The sequence below is a fragment of the Micromys minutus genome, assembly GCF_963924665.1.
Source record: "Micromys minutus genome assembly, chromosome: 4".
Lineage (NCBI taxonomy): Eukaryota > Metazoa > Chordata > Mammalia > Rodentia > Muridae > Micromys > Micromys minutus.
In genome coordinates, this window is record NC_137973.1 from 51,734,337 (window position 1) to 51,758,794 (window position 24,458).

Here is a 24,458-nt window from a genome sequence, read left to right on the forward strand (position 1 = left end):
TTATATTATTTTTATTCACATTCATTAATAGAAATTTCTTCAAGTGCAATGACATTAGCAACTCTTAGGCATTATATTTCTAAGGAGCAATGTTATGTATAATTATTTTCTTGCAAAACAACTTTTCCTCAGTCTCCTCCTTGACATCATTGCCATCATCTCCTTCCATCTTTTTTCTTCTCCTTTATCATCATAACTTCATCTTCCTTTTCTTCCTCATCTTCATTTTTCTCTTTTTCCACCTCCTCCCTTTTCTTATTCTCAACAACTTTAATGAGAATTATTTTTAAGCTTCCTTTTATTATAATGGATGCAATGACAAGTCTTTAAAGGTGCATAAAGAATTTAGAACTACTCTCAAGTATAGAAATTGCAGTTAAATTTTATTTATTATAGAAATTTAGGTATCTTGTATGTTCTGTTATTTCTAGAGGAAATAAAGATCTTCTTAGTTTGTATAAATACTTTATGTATGAGAAAATGCTCGAAAGTCAATAATATTTTGATGTGCAAGTATTAGGACCAAAAAGTTTCCCCTTGAAGATTTTGAAAATAGTTATATTTAAACTGTTAAATAAGAATTGCTATTAAGAACCCCAATAACAAAGAGATAATACTATATAAGACTAGGCTGTAGACCAAGTCAAACAGATGAGAATACTTAATCTAGAGTCTACAACAGTGGAGTCAGATCTGATGGGGAATGTAAAAACACAACAAAGTAAGTCAGGAATGAAAACACTGAGAGTGTCCCTCCTGACTCCCCTCATACCTGATCCTAATTCCCCAATTCTGTTTTCAATCTTCTTTCTCACCCAGTTCCCTCCCTCCATTTGCTTATTTTTTTTAAACAACTTTATTTTACAAAACAAAGATAAATGTACAGATTTTAAACATTTTTTGCTTAAAATTATACATTTTTTGTCAGTACTTTTTTCAGATTTTAACATAATTTTTACATAAAACTATATGAATATATTTTTTAGTCAGTACTTGATTTTTTTCAAGGTTTGATACTATGCCTTGAAAACTTAATAGTTACACTGAGCTAAAGTACATGTAAAACAAAATGTAACATGGAAATAGTTAAAGTTTTCTTGTTTTGTAAATATTTTTTTGTTTTGTTTTGTTTTCTTTATTTCTTGGACTTCCTCCATTTGCTTCTTATGACTCTTTTCTTCCTCACTTCGAAGTGATATTCAAGTATCCTTGCTTGGAAATTTCTTCTTGTTTAGCTCTTTTGGCTTGGTGGATTGTAGTGTAGGGATCCTGTACTTTCTGACTAATATCTACTTATAAGTGAGGACACACTATGCATATCCTTTTGGGTCCAGGTTACCTCATTAGAAATGATATTCTCAAGTTCCATCCATTTGTCTGAAAAATGAATGATTATTTTGTTTTCATAAATGAATAGTATTTTATTGTGTATAACTACCACATTTTCTTTATTCATTCTTTAGTTGTGGGGCATCTGGATTATTTATATTTGAGCAAGTGTCTTTGTGGGATAGTAGATCATCTTCTTTGTATATGCCCAGGAGTGGTATAGTTGGATCTTGAGAAAGAACTATTTTTAGTGTTTGGATGAAGCTTGGGGACTCTTATGGAATAGTTGGGAGAAGGATTGAGGACCCCCAAAGGGGATAGAAACCTCATAGGAAAACTACCAAAGTCAACTGATCTGGACCCTTGCTGGTGCTCAGAGACTGAAGCAAAGACAAAGAACATACACCGGCTGGACCTAGGGCTCCAAAATATATGTAAGAGAAGTGCAGTTGCGTCTTCATGTGGATCCCCCAAGAACAGAATTAGGGCTATCTCTAAAGCCTTTGCTTGTTGGTGCAGTAAGTTCTCCTGACTGGGCTGTTGTTTGGCCTCAGTGAAATAAGATGGGCCTAGCCCTTTAATGTGTCAGGAGTAGAGGTGTGTATGGAGGGGAGTCTACCCACTCAAATGAGAAGAGAAGGGGAGGGGAGGACAGATCGCAGGACAGGGGTACAGGGTAGCAATCTGGATGTTAAGTGAATAATAAATAAATTAATAAATAAATAAAATCATTTCTTAACAATAAGTTTGTGGTACATGTACCTCAGGTGGCATTCCAGTTGTCTGCTTTGTTCTTTGACACAAATTTTCATTGGAACTTGGGACTTGCTAAGTAGGCTAGATTTATTGGTTGAGTAGATTTAGGGATCCACCTGTTTCTTGCACCTCAGTGCTAGATGTTCATATGAACAATGCTGCACTTGACTTTTATTTTTGTATGGCGTTGGGGACTAAAGTCAGTTCCTCATGCTCAAATGACAAGAACTTCCCTTGCTGTTTTCAGCTGTCCAACATGCTAGTTTTGAAAGTTCTTTCTTGTAGGAATGTGAAAGTCCTTGGTGAAAAAGACAACCAACTATGCCTTATAAGTGCCTTCAGTTATATGGGCACTGGTCTCTGAGGTGCTTCATCAATGCAAAAGAGGTGATAGTAGTATATTATTTATATGAAACACATTATATAGAAAAATAATAATGTTGATTTTATCATAAGTTCATTTATTTTAAAATATGCAAATATTTAAACATTTAAAATATTTTTATTAGCTTTCTTTTTCAAAATTTCACACGTTTTGATTATATTTTCCTCCCTCCTCCAACTCTTCTTAGATCCACTTTCACTTTCTGTGCTTTCCAAATTTGGTTTTCTTTTTCCTCCTTTGCATAAGATAAATTTTACTGCCCAAATTCTTGGATTTATGGCCTTTATTGGAATATGGTTGAGTTATTAAATTGACTTACTTTAGTGAAAACTGACCCTTCCAGAAAGCAACAGTTATCAATAGCTCCTTAGTTAGGAGTCAGTTTTTGTGTTCAACTAGCTTAGCTTTAGTGTTGGTATTGATCCTATCCTGGGTCTTATGTATGCTGTTGTAATCTTTGTGGATTCCTATGTGGAAGTGCACAGCTTTGTCCAAAAGATAAGGTTTCTTCCAATAGTCCAATGTGAGAGCACCTGACCCTTAAAATCCTACAGAACCCTGGGCGCTTAAAGAAAAATGTGTGACATATATATTCCATTTAAGTCTGGGTGGAGTGCAATCCTTATTCTCTGTATCTTGGCTAGTTGGCTTTCTCTGTATTGATCATCATCTACTGTATATTGTATAAGCTTCTGTGAAGGGTTGAGATATATCTTAAGCCATTATTTTTCCACTTACAACTTTATTTTTAAAAAGGATACATATACAGATATTTAAAGGCATTTTAGCATAGCACCATATGAATATTTTTGTCAGTACTTAATTCTTTTACAGGTTTGATAGCATGCATTGAAATCCCACTAATTGCCATAAGCATAAAGTACATGTAGGACAGAACGTAACATGGAAACAGTTTTCTTGGTGAGTATAGATTAAACATAATGATCTTTGAATACCAAAAATTGCCCCAAGGCTATATTAAGCCATTTTTATACTTATTTTGCTTTAATTTTTGAGAGTTTTAGACATTATATTACTTTTAATCTATTGCTTTACAGTCTAGTATTTTTTCCTCCTGCCGATTCACCCTCCAACTCTTCCTCATTCCATTCCTCCAAGAGGACTTTCCCCCCATGAGCATCCTGCCAGTCTTTCTCAATCCCTTAGGCCTCAAGGATTAGGCTCTTCTCTCACTGTGGCCCGACCAGGCAGTACTCTACTGTGTATGTCATGGACCTCATATATTTGACGATGATCTCTCCCATTCTATAATTCATTCCAGATCTTCACTCTCTTTCATTCAAGCAAAAACAAAACAAGAGGGGGTAGAGTCATTAAAAACAATGGGTCTGTTTTGTATTAGCTAACTAACTCAAGGATGGTGTCTGCTCTGGAGTTTAATTGATGTGCCTGTACTTGCATGTGTGTGTTGGCTTGGGACTTTATGCCTTCTTCACCTTCCTTGAGAGGATGTTTTCTGGCTTGAACTCATACAGCCTTATGCATGTACCATAGACTTGGTGCGTTCTTATGCTCATTTGTCCTAATCTATATGGAAAATCCTATTTCTTAAAAAAAATCTTCCACTACCTTTGGCTACTAAAATCTTCTTTCCTTTTTCATTCATATCGCTGAGCATCGTGGATAGAGTTCTGAGAAAGACATCACTTCTCTGTCTATCACTCCCAGCTACTTTCAAGCTATAGGTCTCTATATTCATAGCCACCTACTGCAAGAAGTTTCTTGAATGATGCACTGATTTATGGATGTAGCCATATGTCATTAGGAGACATGTTATTGCCATGTTAATTCAGCAAAATAATAGGAGTAGCTTTCCTTGCTGTGATCGTTAACTGCTTTATCTCATCAATGGATTTTTTTTTCACTTAAAACAAGATGAAATATGGATTCCTTCTCACAGAGTGATCCTTAAATCTCCCACCCAAACATTAATTTGTTCCTCTTCTAAAATTTGTGCATGATGGCTCCAATGGCTATTTCTGCCAAGTAGACTGTTATGGTAGCTGTCAGGGTTTGAGCCAGTTGAGCTTAGTGATGAATTTTATATTCTAGATATTATGTATAGCATCTAGTATTTTGAATGCTAGCCAGTGAGAGCAGACTTTAAATTGTCTAATGGCTAGATTTCTTCCTATTCTATGACATACCTATATTGTGCCTTCTTCAGTATGGTTTTATGATCAAGTGGTAAAGGATTACCAATAGCGTTGTGAAGCGCCTGTAGGTTTCTGAATTGTCTGTGGGACCTCATGAGACAACAACTCAATAAGGTATACTGGGGGGATTAGTAGTTAGCATCTAATGTTTTATTGATATTTTGTGCCCTATTATTTAATGATTCCATTTAAATCTTCTATGTATTTATATAATTTTGGAAGCTTCTACAGTAATAGCTTTTTAGAGCATTTCTAAGAGCCTTTAAAATAATTTATACTTTTCCACATTAATTTATTTTAAGCTATTGATCCTGGAAAAACTTATAGTATTTTATGTACTATAAAAATGGAAAAGAAAATAATAAATTAAAGTTTATTATCAGGCTGATTGTCGTTATCATTCACTAAACTGTTTGAGCATCAGTTTTGTATGAACTATAAACTCCTCTAAATTTTTCTCTTTTGAATTGTTCATAAGAACTTTATTTTAAAGAGATTCCTAGTATCCAAATATTTTAATATATGTTTGATATTATTATAAATGTTCAAAATTAAAATTAAGTTTGGCAGTAACTTTTATATTTAAATTGTTATTAAAAGACTAGAAACATGGAAATTACAGAGCAGTTATAAAGACAAAATGATGCATAACACTAAATCCAGTCTCAATCGGAGAGCTCTTGTGATGCTTTAATGCATTTTGTTTTCTCCTGTTTGGCTGTCATCTCTTAGAGACCTGTTTTTGCTTGAGAATAATTATGAGGTAGTGGATCTGGAGGAGAGGGGAGTGGAAAGGAGAGGGAACTGTGGTTCAGGTGTATTGTATGAGAGAATATATTTTCAATGAAAAGAAAGAAAATTCAATAAATAAGGAAAGTTATTTTTTGTGATCTTCCAATTGCTTTTAACTGGGTACCATAAATGTAGAAATGAGGTGGAAAGGTGATAGAAACATTCATTATTAGTGTTAGATATACCTTTTCGAGAAGGATACACACTCACTTATCCATATATATATATGTATGTGTGCACACATATATATCTGTATAATATTTTAAAGTAGAAATAGTTCACCATTAGTAAATAACACTAGCATATATGCCTGTTTAGTGATATAGAAGCTAACACACACACTATCCACTGTGTTTTGATTAATATTTTTTCCAAATGATAAGCTAACAGCAAAGACCTAAAAACTACAATACCAATGTTAGAGAAAGGTAAGAATGTTTATATGAATACTAATTTGACCAATTACATTATATCAGTATGGCCTAATGTAGATTATACAGAAAACATTGACAGCTTCATGAAATCAAAGCTTAGCAAAACTAATACAATATATAGTACATTCAAAATGTTCAGTAGATATGTGTTTATATGTGGGTGTATATAGGTAAGTGCATGTTTCTTGAGAAACTGTCATTTAGTGTTTTAAGTAGACAGTTCTTTAAGAAGTATAGTTTAAATCTCCAGCTGTTGTGCATGCTTATTAGTAGGAGGAAGTATCTTTCCTCCTAAAATGTGTGAAGAATCAAATACTGCTTGCGTCTTCATTTTGAGGTAAAACAACTGATATACCTTGTGTCTGTTTTCTCTGCAGAAAGATCTCAAGTAAATATTTCTAGAATATCTTTGTCCCTTAAGTAACAGAGTGAGTTTCCATGTGCCTTTTGAAAATCCTTTTAATCACAAAAGATTAACATTTATTAAGCATTCCACATATTGCTTTAATGAAATCTATTGTTATGATCTGTGCTAAATATGAAAATATAAAGTTTGTCAGTAGTAAAGCATATGATGTTTCACTCCTTTTAAAGATAATTTACTGTACAAGTTTAGTATAAATCTAATTTTCTGAAGATTAAAAATGTTACATAATTATTTATCTCAACTAACTTTTGCTCTTTGCAGTGAATTTAAAAATAAACCTTATTACAACACAGTAACTGTGCAAGAAAAAGGGTTCTTAAATAACTGAAGATACAAACAACTGTAATTGAAATGTTACTTCTGAGGAACAATTTACTGAGCACTGTGGTTTACTATAATTGTTGACATATCCCCTTAAGTACTCTGTCTCTGATATTTTTCCTGGCATAAATCATTTAAAGCAATTTAGGAAATAACATCTGGACATAGATTCCCGCTATTTTATTTACATCATTTGCCTTCACCATTACAATTCAGAACCTTCCAGATTTGGTATAGTAAATATACTTTGTAATATCTATTATGGCATTGTCAAAGGATAATTTATTATGAAATAGAAAAATAGGTCAACAATGATGTCACTTGATGATCCCCCCTCCCCACGTTTAATAAAACACCTTACCAGTATGCACTCCGGTACAGTGGTTGATATTTTATTAGGACTACCTGGGTATAGCAGCAGTGTAATTACTGAGCTGTCTGAGTGATAAGTGGGATTAATGGCAGCCTCATGCACTTTAGTCTGCAGAGCGCTTAGAGAATTGCAAGATGGTATTATTATCAGAGTCTGCCCATTCTGGCATATTCATGGCACCAAAAGAAAAAAATAAAAGAATGCTACAATTCTGGTTTGCATTGCCCTGCCTCATTAACATCTGACATTTCCAACAGCTGTTATTTGTGAACTAGCTCAATAATAAAGGGAAAATTATTTGGTAAAGAGGCTTAATAACCACAACGAAAATCCTTACATTGTCTGTGCTGTTAAGTGAATCTGTTTATGTTGAATATAAAATTGCTCTGGAAGGAAGGGAAGACATGCTGCATCTTAATTCAGTTCACTCATATCTGCTGGTCTTATAAGATGATATTTTAGCTTTGCATTATACATCATCTTGGGTGCCTCAGAGAAGAAATTCAAAACCATTCGGTTGAGATAACTAGAATATTTATGTGGTTGTTCCTATGTGTGGCTGTTTTCCTTCCTTCCTTCCTTCCTTCCTTCCTTCCTTCCTTCCTTCCTTCCTTCCTTCCTTCCTTCTTTCCTTTCCTTCCTCCTTCCTTCCCTTCCTCTCTCCCTCCCTCCCTCCTTCATTCCTTTCTTTTCTCCTTCTCTTAGTCTCTCTGTCTGTCTTGCCCTCCCTCCCATCAGCTGTCACTCCCTCCTTGCTTCCTTTCTTCTTTCCTTCCTCTCCCTTGCCTTCCTCTCTTTATTTCTTACTTTTCCTTAATACGTGTGTATGTCTGTTGGTGTATGTGTGTGTGTTTAGCATATATATATCTTAATAGGTTGTGAAATAGCAAGTATTTTTATACTGTTAATGTAATATATTAGATGAGGAAGTATGACAGAACCTTATTATTTGCTAATATTTTTACTGTGTTGCATTGCTACTTAGTACAAAGCGTTTCACAACACTATTAATGACCACCATATTTATCGACACAATATTTCTCATACCGTATTATCTTGGTTAAGGTTCAAGGACCACATTGGGTGAGTCTTGCATTCCTGTTGCATCAGTCTGTGATATATGTTGTAGGATGTACTTTTAAGACATGATATATTTTTACTGTTACTGTTGTTCTCAGAGAAAGTGATTTTTGGAAAGATAGCATTCTGAATGCATACGTCTGAGGAGACAGGAATCCAACACAGTGGCAGATGTGAATCTAACAATGGCATTCAGAGCAATGACAGGGGAGAGGTTTAATGAGCACATTTCGCAGAGGACAATTGATTATGAAAAGCCTTCAGTACTCATTGTGAAAATTTTAATTTAGAGAGAAGGCTAAGGGCATAAGCCATAGAAAAGAGACCAGATTTAAAAACAAGATATTAATTAGGTTCTGAGAAATTGCTTCAGACAATGAAGAGGCTGCCTGTACCTAGGAATGACAGTAAGAAAGCTATGGTTTCTATGAATGAGATGAACTCAGGTTTTTAGACTGGGATGTGGAAAATAAGGGTTTTGTTCCCATGTCAATGAGTCATGCTGGATTCATTTTTAAAACAAATTATTAGAGAATTCTGGTCTTCTAACACACATGAGAATAGTATAGTCTCTGAAGTTGTGCCTCTTGCTTAATGTCTGTTTTTACCCTCTCTTACTTTAGATTCCACTCAATTCCATTATGTTATCTGCTTGACATAGGCTGTCCTCTTCACAGCAAGTGATGTACCATTTTCCTCTGGAGTCATTTATTTTTCTTACAATCCAATAGGTATTTTTTTTCATTGACATCCACCCAACCTTCAGGTCCTCAGTAAATATTATTTGACTTGGAACATCTTTTCTGAATGCCGCTCAACTATTACTAACCGCCCATATGCTCTCTTAGGTTGCATTTTGCCATATCTTACATTTATCCTGTTGAAACCTACATTATACTTATACTTCTGCAGTTTCTTTTACCTGCCTATTGGGACCTTCCTTGTTTATGTTCTCTGTGTTTTCTGTTCATTTATGTAACTGTAATAAAAGAACTAAAACTGCATTATATTCAAATGAAAGACATTGGTTTAGTTCACCATTCTGGAAGTTAAAATACCAAATCACATGAAGCAGGTTATCATGTGAGCCTTATGATGAATGCTACATCTGAGAGATGCCGTGTATAAATAAAAACTCAAAGATAGCAAGGAGGGAGCCAGGCGAATTCTTTTATATGAAACTCCTTCAAGAACTCACATGACCTCACCAATTCTTTCTGATACCAGTACCATAATGATTTATCTTCCCAGTTGACTCTATTTGCTGAAGGTTTTATACTACCTCCCATCAATATCTCTCTGAAGACCAAACTCCTCCTAACATATTAGTATGTGGTCAACAGCCTCAGTGTATCACACAAGGTGTTAGTACATGTTTATTAAGTGAGTGAGTAAATGAACACAAGCAACACACACGCAAATGAACAATGGTGCAGGGTTTGTACCTGCATAAGTTCCAGAATAGCCTTGTGGCATTATTTATCACACACTGTACTTATTAATATTACTTCAGAGACCAGTAACTTGTATATATCAGAAGCTTCTATCAGCATCCCAAATGGTATGTAGGTAAACTAACCCCCAGGAATGTTTGTAGGTTTTTTTTTTTTTTTTTTTACTATGAAGAATAATCTGATTTAAAAATTAGAAAGTGAGAAAAAGGCATTTGGATAGACAGTAGATCCACTGGGGAACAGAGCCCCATCCTAGGATAAGGTGTTTGAATCTCTAAGCTGCCCACTCACCTGTAATTACATGAAACCTGCCAGTAGCATGGAGATCTTGACCTTATTCATTTCCCTTTGGAGGAAGGTAGTAGGGGAAATAAATGCTTTATTCTTGAAGCAAGTACACCTGGGCTACTCTTTGAAACAGTTTCTACAGAAATCACTTGTTCTGTGAGTGGGCTATATGCTGAAAGTCATTGGAGAAATGGAGTAGGAGAGGAAAAAGGGAGGAAGGGAAATTCAGAACAGCAGGAACTTTATAAAGAAAAAGGGAAAGGAAAGGCAGTACAATGGGTAAGAAGATCTCATTTCATTTGCACAAAATTGTGGTCCCTAAGACATACAAGCTTTGTCCTAAAATCAAAGTATGCTATATAGTAAACAGTACACTGCTAGACCAGAAGATGTAAGACTACATAAGGGAGTTACTGGAGGGTCTCCTGAATGCACCTTTTAAAACTAGGAGCAGCTCGGAGCAGACAGGACCTCAAATACCAGAAGGCCACTCTTTGACGTATTTCAAGATGTATAAAAACTTGGAAGACAAAAACTAAGTATTTACTGAGTCACTTTTAACATGGCATGATTAAAAGTTTAAATTTTAGTTGTGTTTATTAAATGTTGATTCTAAATTGGTATAAGATAACAAATGAAAGTTGATACCATTTTCTTTATAGTTATGTTAACACATACTTTTTCTTCCCTAGATGCTTGAAATGTGCAGATGCTCCCTGCCAGAAGAGTTGTCCCACATCTCTGGACATTAAGTCATTCATCACAAGTATCGCCAACAAGGTGAGCTTAGAGTTCATGGACATGAACCATTACACTAATGACCTCACAGCATGTGTAGTTTGTGGTTCAAGACCTGCACAAGACAAAGACAGTCAGCATTTCATCATGAGGGTGGAGCTCAAGTCAATACCCTTAGCTGAAAAGTTAGTCTGTAGTTTCTGTGGGAAAGAGTCAGTATTCTTTAAGGCATTTACTGCTGATAGGCCAGCTCTGTTCTAGTGGATTGCTATATTCTTGTGAGAATTTGAACAGGACAAATTAGAGTTGAAGAGTTAAAATAAATAAATAAATAAAAAGGACATGAAGTTGTCAGTGGGGTGTGGTAGTTCTGAAAGTGAGTAAGGAATTGAGAAGAATAGAAAGCAAATATGATCAAACATCGAATGCTTGTATGAAACTTCCAAAGAATTGATAAAAATACTACATATACTTTGAGATAATAAGGTTCGGTTGTAGGGGCATGACATTACTCGTTGTAGTCATATTCAGTAAGATTTGAAGTGCTGAAAGTTTAAGGTAGCTGCTTGATTATTAATCCAGTGAAAACAACTTACATTGTAACTTTTCTCTATGATGTATTCCAGAGTTCTTGCCAAGTGAGTAATATTTCATAGGTATTAGTCCTATGTTATTGGTATGACATTACTGTCCATCTTTGCTTAATGTGTCAAGGCTTGTAGAAGTTATTCTATTGTTATTACTAACATTTTTGTCATTAATGTCATTTATTACTGACATTTTGTCAATAATTAACTAACTAACAGTAATCTGTGTCATTGATGAGCATGAAGATGCCCTTGCTGTACTGTCATATTCATTATTAGTATTATGATCTTCATTATCATCTGAATAGTATGTAATAAAAGTTAACCAGAAACACATTTTTAAAAATACTTAATTGTAGTTTGCATTGGTTAATGCTGCATTCCATGTAACCCAGGAGAATTGTGCTTGCAACATGTGAAAAGTAAAGAGTTGTAATCATGCTCTCTAGGTAAGTATTGCATAACCTTGGTAAACAGACCCCATATCTGATGAAGAAAGGAAGTAGAAACAGAGAAGTCGGTTGTGGCTATGCTGGTAAAAAAAAAAAAAAAAAACATGAATAATATACGCCATGACTGGGTCTTAATCCTTTAGTGACTTGAAAATCTGCATTACAGTTTCAAAATAATTCTGAAAAGAGTTTTAGTTTTAAATTCCATAATATACAAAATATTCATCAGTATAAGAACTTTGTTTTACTTATCAAATAGTATCCTGTGCAATGGACATTAAATCATCCTCATTTTAAAAGGGATAATAGCAAATTATACAAAGTTTGAAGTCTAAAATATTTTTAAAACAAACAAGAGAATTAACAGTACTCACATAAGAAACAAGGGGATTGGTTGAGCGTCATTCAGTCTGGAAAATCATGCTAACTAAATTGTCTCTGCTCTGTCCCAAACTAGCTGTGCCTAATTTAGTCTAAGGGATATTCATCTACTTACTTAGGAGCTTCACAAATTCACAAAAGCAATGACCAAAAATAATAGTGGCACTCTCCAAAGGGTTTGCATCATGTCTTAGAGATATGTGAGTCCTTATATATGTGCTTGTAAATCTAAGTGGTTAAGAGTCTTTACTGCATTTGTAAAGCACAAGAATACATTTTTCTGTATCAAAATTGTAGCTTTAAATCATATATAATTACAGTTCCAGACTACCTGCTATACTTTTCTGATCTTGGCAGGTTTGGGGCATGTATGAAGTAAAGACAAAAAACACTTATGACACATAATACAAGTAAACAACAACAACAAACCTAAACCTCTTTCCATTTTCTTAATTCATCTGAATGATGGTGTTCATTCAAACATATTTACAAATTACTGTAGATCTTCAAGATTTGCCCTTTATCAAGCTATTAAATAACTTTTATTTTTGGTGTATCCCTGTGGATATACTTATAACAATTATGAAAGCTCAAATATTTATTTTCTTCAAAACCTGTAGGGTAGCAGATACATAGCGACTGTGTACAATGTAGCTCCCACCCAGCTCTGCCAGCAGACTTCCACACAAGAGGGAAGTTCATTTCAGGGTGAGAGGGTAATTGAATCCCCCGACTCAGTGAGCCTTGTGCTTCTTTGGGGAAAGGATGTAGGGGGTGTTGTATTGTGTTAGGGCTTCTGTGATTCACAGAGGTTATACCAATGCCTCCGTTCTTTATTTTCTTACAAACTGGATTACAACTCTGGTTTCGAAAGCTACACTCGGTTCTATTGTCCCTCCGCAGCCAGCTTTTCTGTTTTTCCAGCGCAGGCCTTTGTTTGCAACTGTCTCTCTCAATTGGAAGCACACGTTTCAGAGTCCTCAAACTGTGAACACTGGGCTACATTTCTGGATAGTTTTCCTTTTAAGAAACTCTTCTTTATCTAAGAGTGCATGAAACCAATCTATAAACATAATGGGGGAAAAGGTTTGCTAAAGGAATCATTTCATGATCCTGTATTTTGAATAAAATAATCTGTTCTCTTTGATACGATTGTGTTAGGTGATAAAATATTGATTTCTCCCTCCATTTTTGCAAATTTTGTGTAGACTTATGTAGCTATTAGTTACAGACAAATTTAATGATGCACATGAGATAAAAGATTCCAAGAATGATTCAGTATAATGTAAATTTTTTTTTTTTTTTTTTTTTTTTTTTTTTTTTTTTTTTTTGTGGCTGAGAGACAATTCAGTGAGTAATGCACTTGTCGTCCAAGCATGAGGACCTGAGTTTGGATCCAATATCACACCAGAGCTGGATGAAATGATGTCCATCTGCCCTTCCAGTCTTTCTACAGTGGGATGGGAGTCAAAACAAAGTTGGAGAATCACTTGTACCTCTTGGACCGTTAGTCTGGTTTATTCAGAGGCAGATTAAAACAACAAACAAAGTCGAAATTCAAGACTCTCACCTAAGATTGGCCTTTGGCCTTTGGCAAGCAAGCTATGACATGCACATACCCTTTTGCACATACATCTACACAAGCTTGCACACACACACACAAATAAATTAGGGAACTCTCATCTTTCTAGTAGAAGGAACTATTGGTATATGAGAGTTGGGAAGGCAACTGGCTTAGAACACAGGCACACAGAAAATTTACATGGAAAATTTACTGGCAATTACTATCAAAAGCAATACTTCTGTTTCTGGGAAAAGTTCTCATGGTATGTGTGTGCATATGTTTTACATGTGTGCCATGCACAACCACAGAGCTGAGTGAGGAAAGTGCATGATCTTCTCTGTTTGCATTTCATTTTCAACTGCAAAGTGGTTCATGCTCTCACAAACAACATGTTGATTATCTTTTCTGGAATAATTAACGCAAAATAAAGCTGTAGTTGCGTTGCTTCTTCAGTCAAAAATTGCCAGCTGCTCTTTGATGCCTAAAAAGTAATGTCTCAGCAATTGTGATTTCTCCCATTTCTATATAAAAACCACTGGGTATACCCCAAATGCCCAGGTTTCCACAATTTATCACTCAGTAATTTCTAAATATATAAATATTTTATTTCCTGGGCATTGAAAGAAACTTAATCATCTGGCCAATGAAGGAGCAATGTACACACACACACACACACACACACACACACACACACACACACACAAAACAAATATTTTAATATAACAATATATAATATTATAACATATTATAAATGTATATATAAAAAAATTATGTAATATATAATAATAATTGTATTACATATTTTTATATATAACAAAACAAACAAACAAAACTTTATGTTGATTCTCAAAGTCCATTGCCAGTGTCTAGAATTCTGAATACACCTATGTAGTTTATATCAGGAGCTCTAAGCTCTTGTGCCAGCTGCAACAGTGGCTGATCTACCAGGTAGTGAGCATCTAGAACTCATGGATACCTGTCATAAAGACCTTCTTCCCTATTGTATCTATGACTTCTTTTAAACTTACTGTTATTCTGTCAATGTTGATTTTATTTCTCAAGCTATACTGTATCAACTATAGGTAAACTATTTACTTCTAACTCTATACTTCCACTCTGTAGAGCTGCTAAGAGTCTGTTTGTGGCATCTGTTCCACCTGTTTATGTACTCGAATGCCTAATGGCATAATTTTTATTCTGCTTTTTGTTTGAGAAAACTTTTATGAAGACTCTTATTAATGCATGTTTCTCTAGAAAGGCTTTGTATTTGCTTTTGAGGAGAAGTAGCTTCTCCGTTAGTTTTCTTGAGTCTTCTCAAAATACATTTCTTCTTGTTAGTAATTTTTTTCCTCTTACAACTTTATTTATTTTTTATAAAAGAGAGATACATATACAGATTTTTAAAGGCATTTTGGCATAACACTATATAAATATATTTTGTCAGTACTTAATTCTTTTACATTTTGAAAGCATGCATTGAAATCCCACTAGTTACCATAAGCATAAAGTACATGTAGAACAGAACATGGAAACGGTCAGGGTCCTTGGTGTGTATAGATTAAGCATAATGATCTTTGAATAGCAAAAATTGCCACAAGACTATATTCTTAGCTCTTGGATTATTAATGATTTAAGGTTCAGGTGTACCACACTCTGAGAGGGTGCTATACATTTATATACATTTATATTTTTTTCTAAGAAGGACTGAGGCTTTCATGTTTGTTGTTAGTAATTTAAAAATCAAGCATGACCCGAGAATTAAGCCTAAAGTATCATATATATATAATCTAGTAAAATTTTTATTGGACATTTCAAATGTTATCCCCTTTCCAGGTTTCTTCTTTGGAATCCCCCTCCCCCACCTCTATGAGAGTGCTTCCCCACCCACTCACATAGTCTTTCTCATCTCTCTGCCCTGTCATTCCCCTACCCCAGGGCACTGAGTCTTCATAGGACCAAGGGCTCCTCCTGTTGTTGATGCTTGATAAGGCCATCATCTGCTACTCAGGCAAATGAAGTCATGGATTCCCTCATGTGTACCCTTTGTTGGTTTGATATCTGGGAGCTCTGAGGGGGGTTCTGCCTGGTTGATACTTTTGTTCTTCTTACAGGGTTGAAAAGCCCTTCAAATCCTACAGTCTTTTTCTTCTAACTCCTTCACTGGAGACCCCATGCTCAGTCCAGTGTTTGATTGAGAGCATTCACCTCTGTATTTGTCAGACTCTTGCAGAGCCTCTCAGGAGACATCTCTATCAGGCTCTTGTCAGCATGCACTTCTTGATATCCACAATAGTGTCTGGGTTTGGTGACTGTATATGGAGTGGATCTCAGGTGGGCAGTCTCTGGATGACCTTTTCTTCAGTCTCTGCTCCACACTTTGTCTCCATATTTCCTCATGTGAATATTTGGATATTAGCCCTCAATCAGATGTTAGATTTATAAAGATCTTTTTCTATTCTGTTGGTTGCCATTTTGTCCTATTGACAAAATTCTAAACAGAGAATCATATATTTAAGAGATTTGTAGATATACTTATCTCAGAATTAATAGTCATTGGTTTTAATAATTTTTAAAATTTTTATTAATCATTGTATTTGTTTATATTCTAAATAGTATTCCTTTTTCTAGTGGTCTCCCCTCCATGAACTTCATCCTCCTCTCATTTGCCTCTAAGAAGATGCTACTCCAACCACTCACCCACTCCCGCCTCACCTCTAGTATCGACCTTTTCTGAGGCATCAAGTGAACATAGGACCAAGTGCCTTCCCTCCCACTGGTGCTAGACGAGGCATTCCTCTGATATTTATGTAGCAGCAGATATAGACCAGCACATGTATACTCTGGTTGGTTGTTTAGTCACTGGGAGCTCTGAGGGATCCTGTTAATTGATAATGTTGTTGCAATCCCCCTTAGCTCCATCAGCCTTTCCCCAAACTCTGCTGGTTCCTGGGCTCATTGCAATTGTTAGCTGTGAGTAGCTATATCTATCTTTGTCAGATTTTGGCAGAACCTCTCAGAGGACAGTGATACCAGATTCCTATGTGCAAGCACTTTTTGGCATCAGCAATAGTGTCTGGGTTTGGTTTGTGCACATAGGATGTATTTCATGTTCGGTCCATTTCTGGGTGACCTTTTTTTATCAGCCTCTGCTCCATTTTTGTCTGTGCATTTCCTTCAGACAGGTACAATTTTCATTTAAGAATTTCTATATGGGAGATAGGTAGTTGCCCCCATCTCTCCACTGTGGGCATGTCTATGTACTGGACGTTGTCTCTTCCAGTTTCCTCTCCCTAATGTAGGCTAATCATCCTTATTGGGTCCAAGGAGCCTGTTGCTTCAGTGTAATCTGGAACTTTCTATTTGTTCCCCAAGATCTGCACTCCCCTCTGCTACTTATTTTTATTTATTTTCCTGACCCTCTGGACCTCTTTTATATCTATTTCTACCCCCTTTTTGTTCCCCTTCCTTTCTCCCACCCAGGTATCTCCATCCCTCTGCCTCCCATGATTATTTTGTTTCCCCTTCTAAGTGGGTTTGAAGCATCTGTACATTTTGACCTTCATTCTTATTAGACTTCATATGGCCTTTGTGTTACTTTGTGGGTATTCTGAGATTTGGGGCTAATATCCACTTATCAATGAGTACATACCATGGGCTTTTTTTTTCTGTTTGATGATTGGGATGCCTTACTCAGGATGATATTTTCTAGTTCCATTTACTTGCCTACAAAGTTCATGAGTTCAGCTTGTGGCTTTTATAAATAAGGCTGCAGTGGACATAGTGGAGCATGTGTCCCTGTTATATGTTGGAGCACATTTTGGGTATATCCCCAGGAATGGTATAGATAGGTATTCAAGTATACCTTTTTTTCTAATTTTCTGAAGAAGTACCAGATTAATTTTTAAAGTGTTTCTACCAGCTTACAATCCCACTAGCAATAGAGATTTGTTTCTCTTTCTCCACAACCTAGCTAGCTGCTGTCTCCTGAGTTTTTCATCTTAGCCATTCTGATTGGTGTGAGGTGGAATCTCAGGGTCGTTTTAATTTGCATTTCCTTGATGGCTAAGGAGGTTGAACATTTGTTTAGGTGCTTCTGGGCCATTTGAGATCCCGCATTTGAGAATTCTTTGTTTACCTCTGTATGCTTTTTTTTTTTTTAAATTGGGTAATTTGATTTTCTGGAGTCTAACTTCTCGAGTTCTTTTTATAGTTTGGATAGTTGCCTTCTATCAGATGTAGGGTTGGTAAATATCTTGTCCCAGTATGTAGGTTGCCATTTTGTCTTAATGACAGTGCCCTTTGCCTTTCAAAAGCTTTTCAGTTTCATGAGATCCCATTTGTGAATCATTGATCTTAGTTCCTGAGACATTGTGTTTTGTTTAGAAAAATTTTCCCCTGTGCCAGTGAATCCAAACAATCTTTCCACTTTCTCTCCCATTAGTTTCAAAGCAATGGTTTTTATGAGGGGTTCCTTGACCCACCTAGATTTGAGCTTTGTACAATGAGATAAAAATGAATCAGTTTGTTTCTTTTACATGCTGAATGCCAGTTAGGCCAATGCCATCTATTGAAATTGCTGTCGTTTTTCACTGTGTGCTTTTGGTTTCTTTGTCAAAGATCAAGTGAATATAGGGTTGTGTGTTTATTTCTGGGTCTTCAATTCTAGTCCATTGTTCTGTCTGTCCAATACCATGAGATTTGTATCACTATTGCTCTGTAGTGCAGCTTGAGGTCAGGTATGATGATTCTTCCAATAGGTCTTTTATTGTTGAGAATTCTTTTCACTATCCATGAAATTTGTTATCCCAGTTGAAGTTGGGAATTTCTCTTTCTCTCTCTGTGAAGATAAAAATTGAGTTGAGATGAGATCTTGCTCTAGATTTTTCTTGCACTGACAAAGTGAAATTTTAAAGATTTGCCTTATAAATATCTACTATGTGATAAATTACAATTAAATAACAATATAAAATTAAGAGATTTAAAAATAACATGCAAAGGCTTTAACCTGCTTTTAAATTTCAGTGTGGATATTGTCCAGTCTTGTTCCATCTTCTTTTTGTTGTAGAATTTGCTGTCTTTTGCCTCACTGTAAGTCTTTGTTCCTGTCTATCAGCAAATACTGAAGTCTGGTTTTATTTACATGTCTTTTTTGTCCTAACTTTTATTGTCTGTCTATCTATGTGCCTTTTTATCTATATTCCTGTATCATTCTATCACAGAAGAATAACTGTTTTCATTACAATTCTACATAGAATATATTATATGATTAACTATAACAAATTACCTGATAGTACATCCATTTCCAAAATATTCTATTTTTTCTTTACATGGACAACTACTTTTGTATATCCAAAATGAATTTTTCAAAATAGTTATGTTCATATTATAATAAAATACTGATTTTAAGTGATCCATAAAATGTATGCACACCTTGGCTGCATATAATAATAACAAACAAGAAGGATTTTCACAGAATATTTCAAAATTAAGTAATTAATTAAATGTATAGATTCTACACATTGAGTCTGATGTTATATAATAATGGTTTTGCTAATTTTAATATTAAAAATTTAAAAAGAACAACTATAAACTATGCCAAAAGGAATTTGCGTTTAATTGATATAACTAATGATATTGTTTAAAAAGTTTATTTTGTAATTATGCAAGGGTGAGTCTTTACTAATTGTGTATTTGTTTGATAGTATCACATAACTTTACAAAATTATTCATGAATAATGTATCCTTTGCAATTTAGTACTAAAATAAAAAGGGCTAAATAAAGAACAAACATACTGCTATCACAGCAAGATGGCAAAAGTACTGGTAATGTCTTAAGTGTTGGGTAAATGCCTTATACAGTGAACTTTATGTTCAATATTTTTGGAGTTAGTTTTATAAAAGTATTTTGATAAATTGAAGAAATTAAAATAAATTATTTCAGTCAATACTAATTATATTTTTGAAAGCAGTGGTAGGTTTAAATTAATGTGCATGGGATGGAGAACTATTTTAAGAAATCTATTTGTACCCAATGTATAATAACACACTGTCGAGGCTGAGCAACTGGTGAGTGGGAGACCTAGGCTGCTGGAGAGCAGAGGGATCTCTGCGGAGTGCACACGGAAAGGGCACCCCCTGCCCTGACCTGCCCTGTCCTCCCCGATCCAGTGACCGGGAACAGATCTTAGGAACTTCTGTTCCCACCCGGAGACGACTTCAGGACCCAGAGCAGAGCCTGGCCCACCTGCCAGCCGGAAAGGTGGCTCGGAGAGGCTGAGCATCTGTGACCAGGAACAGATCTTACGAACGTCTGTTCCCACCCGGAGGTGACTTCAGGACGCAGAGCGGAGCCTGGCCCAGCTGCCACCCAGAACCTGGGCTGCTGGGGAGTAGAGAGATCTCTGCAGAGTGCACACGGAAAGTGTACCAGGGACACAGACCAGATACAAGGGAAAGGCAAGAACATATCACTGACAACAAAATGGCAGGAGGAAAGAGAAAGAGTATATCCCAAGGAAACCAAGACAATCTAGCAACACCAGAACCCAGCTCTCCCATAGTAGCAAACAACGGAATTCCAAACACTCCAGAAAAAGAAGACACAGACCTGAAATCATGCCTCAAGACGCTGATAGAGTTACTTAAACAAGAAAAAAAGGAAAAGCAAAAAGATTCAGAAGCTTTTAAAGAAGAAACAAGAAAAACACTCAAAGAACTCAAAGAACGAGACGAAAACAGAACCAAAGAAATAAAGGAATGGAAGAGGGAAATTAAAACAGAAATTGACACAATAAAGAAAACGCTAAAAGAGATAACCCTAGAGTCAGAACACCAAAAAAGAAATCAGAAGTCACAGAAGCAAGCATTTCCAACAGATTACAAGAGATCAAGAAGAGAATCTCGGGGGCAGAAGACAACATTGCAAACATAGACAAAACAGCCAGAGATGATGCAAAAAACAAAAAGCTCCTAACCCAAAATGTCCAGGAAATACAAGACACAATGAGAAGACTGAACCTAAGGATAATAGGAATAAAAGAAGGAGAAGAGTATCAACTAAGAGGCACAGTAAATATCTTCAACAAAATCATAGAAGAAAACTTCCCTACCCTCAAGAATGAGATGACCACGAGCATAAAAGAAGCCTTCAGAACTCCAAATAGGTTGGACCAGAAAAGAAATACCTCCCGACACATAATAGTAAAAACATCAAGTGCCCAAAGTAAAGAAAGAATACTAAAAGCAGTAAGGGAAAAAGGTCAGGTAACATATAAAGGCAGACCAATCAGACTCACACCCGATTTCTCAACAGAGACTATGAAAGCTAGAAGAGCCTGGACAGACATCATGCACTCCTTAAGAGAGCACAAGTGCCAGCCCAAGCTGCTATACCCAGCAAAACTATCAATCATCATCGATGGAGAGACAAGAATATTACAAGACAAATCAAAATTCACACAATATCTGACCACAAACCCAGCACTACAACGAATTATAGGTGGAAAACCCAATACAAGGAGGGAAAATACAGCCTAGTAAAAACAAGAAAACTCCTAAACAAGAAAACTAAAAGAAGAAAAAAACACAGACACAACTCAACCCAAAAAAGCAAAAATGGCAGGAAACAGAAACAATTATTCCTTGATATCTATTAACATAAATGGTCTCAACTCCCCAATAAAGAGACATAGACTATCAGACTGGATACATAAACAAAATCCAGCCTTTTGCTGCATACAGGAAACTCATCTCAGAGACAGAGACAGACACTATCTCAGAGTAAAAGGGTGGGAAAAAAACTTCCAAGCAAACAGCTCCAAGAAGCAAGCTGGAGTAGCTATTTTAATATCGAATAAAGTAAATTTCCAACCAAAAGTTATCAAAAAAGATAAAGAAGGACACTTTTTACTCATTACCGGGGAAATCTGTCAGGAGGAACTCTCAATCCTTAACATATATGCTCCAAATAAAAAATCACCCACATTCATTAAAGAAACTCTACTAAAGCTCAAAAAATACATTTCACCCCACACAATAATAGTAGGAGACTTTAATACCCCACTCTCACCAATGGACAGATCAGGGAAACAGAAACTGAACAAGGACACTGCAAAACTAGCAGAGACTTTGAACCAACTAGAATTAATAGATATATACAGAACATACTATCCTAAAGTAAAAGAATACACCTTCTTCTCACCACCCCATGGCACCTTCTCGAAAATTGACCACATATTTAGACACAGAACGAGCCTTCATCGATATAAGAAGATTAAAATACTCCCATGCATCCTCTCAGATCACCATAGTCTAAGGCTTGTCTTTAACAACAACAAAGACAACAAAATGCCCACATACACATGGAAACTAAACAACGCTCTGTTAAAGGATAGCAGTGTCAAAGAAGAAATAAAGAAAGAAATTAAGGACTTTCTAGAATTCAACGAAAACGATAACACAACATACCCAAACCTATGGGATGGAATGAAAGCAGTATTGAGAGGAAAACTCATAGCCCTAAGTGCTTCCAAAAAGAAACTGGAGAGAGCTCACATCAGCAACCTGACAGCACAGCTAAAAACCCTAGAACAAAAGGAAGCAGATATACACAAAAAGAGTAGACGGCAAGAAATAATCAAAATTAGGGCAGAAATAGACCAAATAGAAACAAAAAGAACCATTGAAAAAATCAACAAAACAAAGAGTTGGTTCTTTGAGAAAATCAACAAGATTGATAAACCCCTAGCCAGACTAACTAAAGGGCAAAGAGAGAGTATCCAAATTAACAAAATCAGAAAGGAAAGTGGTGACATAACAACTGAAACTAAGGAAATTCAAGAAATCATCAGATCCTACTACAAAAACTTATACTCCACAAAATTGGAAAATCTGGAGGAAATGGACGAATTCCTAGACAGATACAAGGTCCCAAAGTTTAACCAGGACCAAGTAAGCCATCTAAATAACCCTATAACACCTAAAGAAATAGAAGAAGTCATCAAAAGCCTCCCAACCAAAAAAAGCCCAGGTCCAGACGGGTTCAGTGCAGAATTTTATCAGACATTTATTGGGGATATAACACCAATATTAGCCAAACTATTCCAAAAGATAGAATCAGATGGAATATTACCCAACTCATTTTTTGAGGCTACAATAACCCTCATACCTAAGCCACACAAAGACCCTACAAGGAAAGAGAACTTCAGACCAATCTCACTTATGAACATTGATGCAAAAATACTCAACAAAATCCTTGCAAACCGAATCCAAGAACACATCAAAACCATCATTCATCATGACCAAGTAGGCTTCATCCCTGGGATGCAGGGATGGTTTAACATAAGGAAATCAATCAATGTAATCCACCATATAAACAAACTTAAAGACCAAAATCACATGGTCATCTCACTAGAAGCTGAGAAAGCATTCAACAAAATCAAACACCCCTTCATGTTAAAAGTTCTGGAAAGAACAGGAATCCAAGGCTCATATTTAAACATAATAAAAGCAATATACAGCAAACCAACAGCCAACATCAAACTTAAAGGCAAGAAACTTGAAGCAATCCCACTAAAATCAGGGACTCAACAAGGCTGCCCACTCTTCCCCTACCTATTCAACATAGTATTGGAAGTCCTGGCAGGAGCAATTAGACAGCAAAAGGAGATCAAGGGGATACAAATCGGAAAGGAAGAGATAAAAACATCACTCTTTGCCGATGACATGATAGTGTACTTGAGTGACCCCAAAAATTCTACAAGAGAACTCCTACAGCTGATAAACAAGTTCAGCAAAGTGGCCGGATACAAAATTAACTCAAACAAATCAGTAGCCTTCCTATACTCAAAGGACAAACATGTGGAGAAAGAAATTAGGGAAAAGGTACCCTTCACAATCGTTACAAAACTATGAAATACCTTGGTGTGACTCTAACTAAGCAAGTGAAGGACCTGTATGACAAGAACTTCAAACCTCTAAAGAAAGAAATTGAGGAAGATCTCAGAAAATGGAAAGATCTCCCATGCTCATGGATTGGAAAGATCAACATCTTAAAAATGGCCATCCTACCAAAAGCAATCTACAGATTCAATGCAATCCCCATCAAAATTCCAACCCAGTTCTTCATGGAATTGGAAAGATCAATGTGCAATTTCATATGGAATAACAAAAGACCTAGAATAGCGAAATCCATCCTCAACAACAAAAAAACATCTGCGGGAATCACTATCCCTGACCTCGAGCTATATTACAAGGCAATTGTGCTGAAAACTGCATGGTACTGGTACAGATATAGGCAGGTGGATCAATGGAATAGAATAGAAGATCCAGAAATGAGCCCTCATGTATATGGTCACCTGATTTTTGACAAAGGAGCAGTAAACATTCAATGGAAAAAAGACAGCCTATTCAACAAATGGTGCTCGTCCAACTGGCACTCAACATGCAAAAGAATGAAAATAGACCTGTTCTTATCTCATTGTACAAAGCTCAAGTGTAAGTGGATTAAAGATCTCCACATTAAACCAGATACACTGAAACTATTAGATGAGAAAGTAGGGAAAACCTTAGAACACATAGGCACAGGAGAAAATTTCCTGAACAAAACACCAATGGCTCAAGCTCTAAGGTCAAAGATTAACAAATGGGACTTAATGAGATTGCAAAGTTTCTGTAAGGCTAAGGACATCGTCAAGAAAACAAAACGGCAACCAACAGAATGGGAAAAGATCTTTACCAACACCACATCAGATAGAGGCCTAATATCCAAGGTGTACAAGGAACTCAAAAAGCTAGACACCAGAGAATCAAATAACCCTATTAAAAAAATGGGGTACAGAGCTAAACAAATCATTTTCAGTTGAGGAACACCGAATGGCCGAGAAACATCTGAGGAAGTGCTCGACATCCTTAGCCATCAGG

General features: G+C 35.9%; 1 protein-coding gene across 1 annotated transcript in view; it reads left to right on the plus strand.

Annotated features, from left to right (window-relative positions):
• The window catches only part of DPYD (dihydropyrimidine dehydrogenase), an 878,881-nt gene that overhangs the window by 169,176 nt on the left and 685,247 nt on the right, over positions 1 to 24,458 (plus strand). The window contains exon 4 of the mRNA XM_080916202.1: positions 10,509 to 10,596. Coding sequence (XP_080772328.1) covers positions 10,509 to 10,596 — 88 coding nt within the window. The remainder of the gene's footprint in view (positions 1 to 10,508; positions 10,597 to 24,458) is intronic.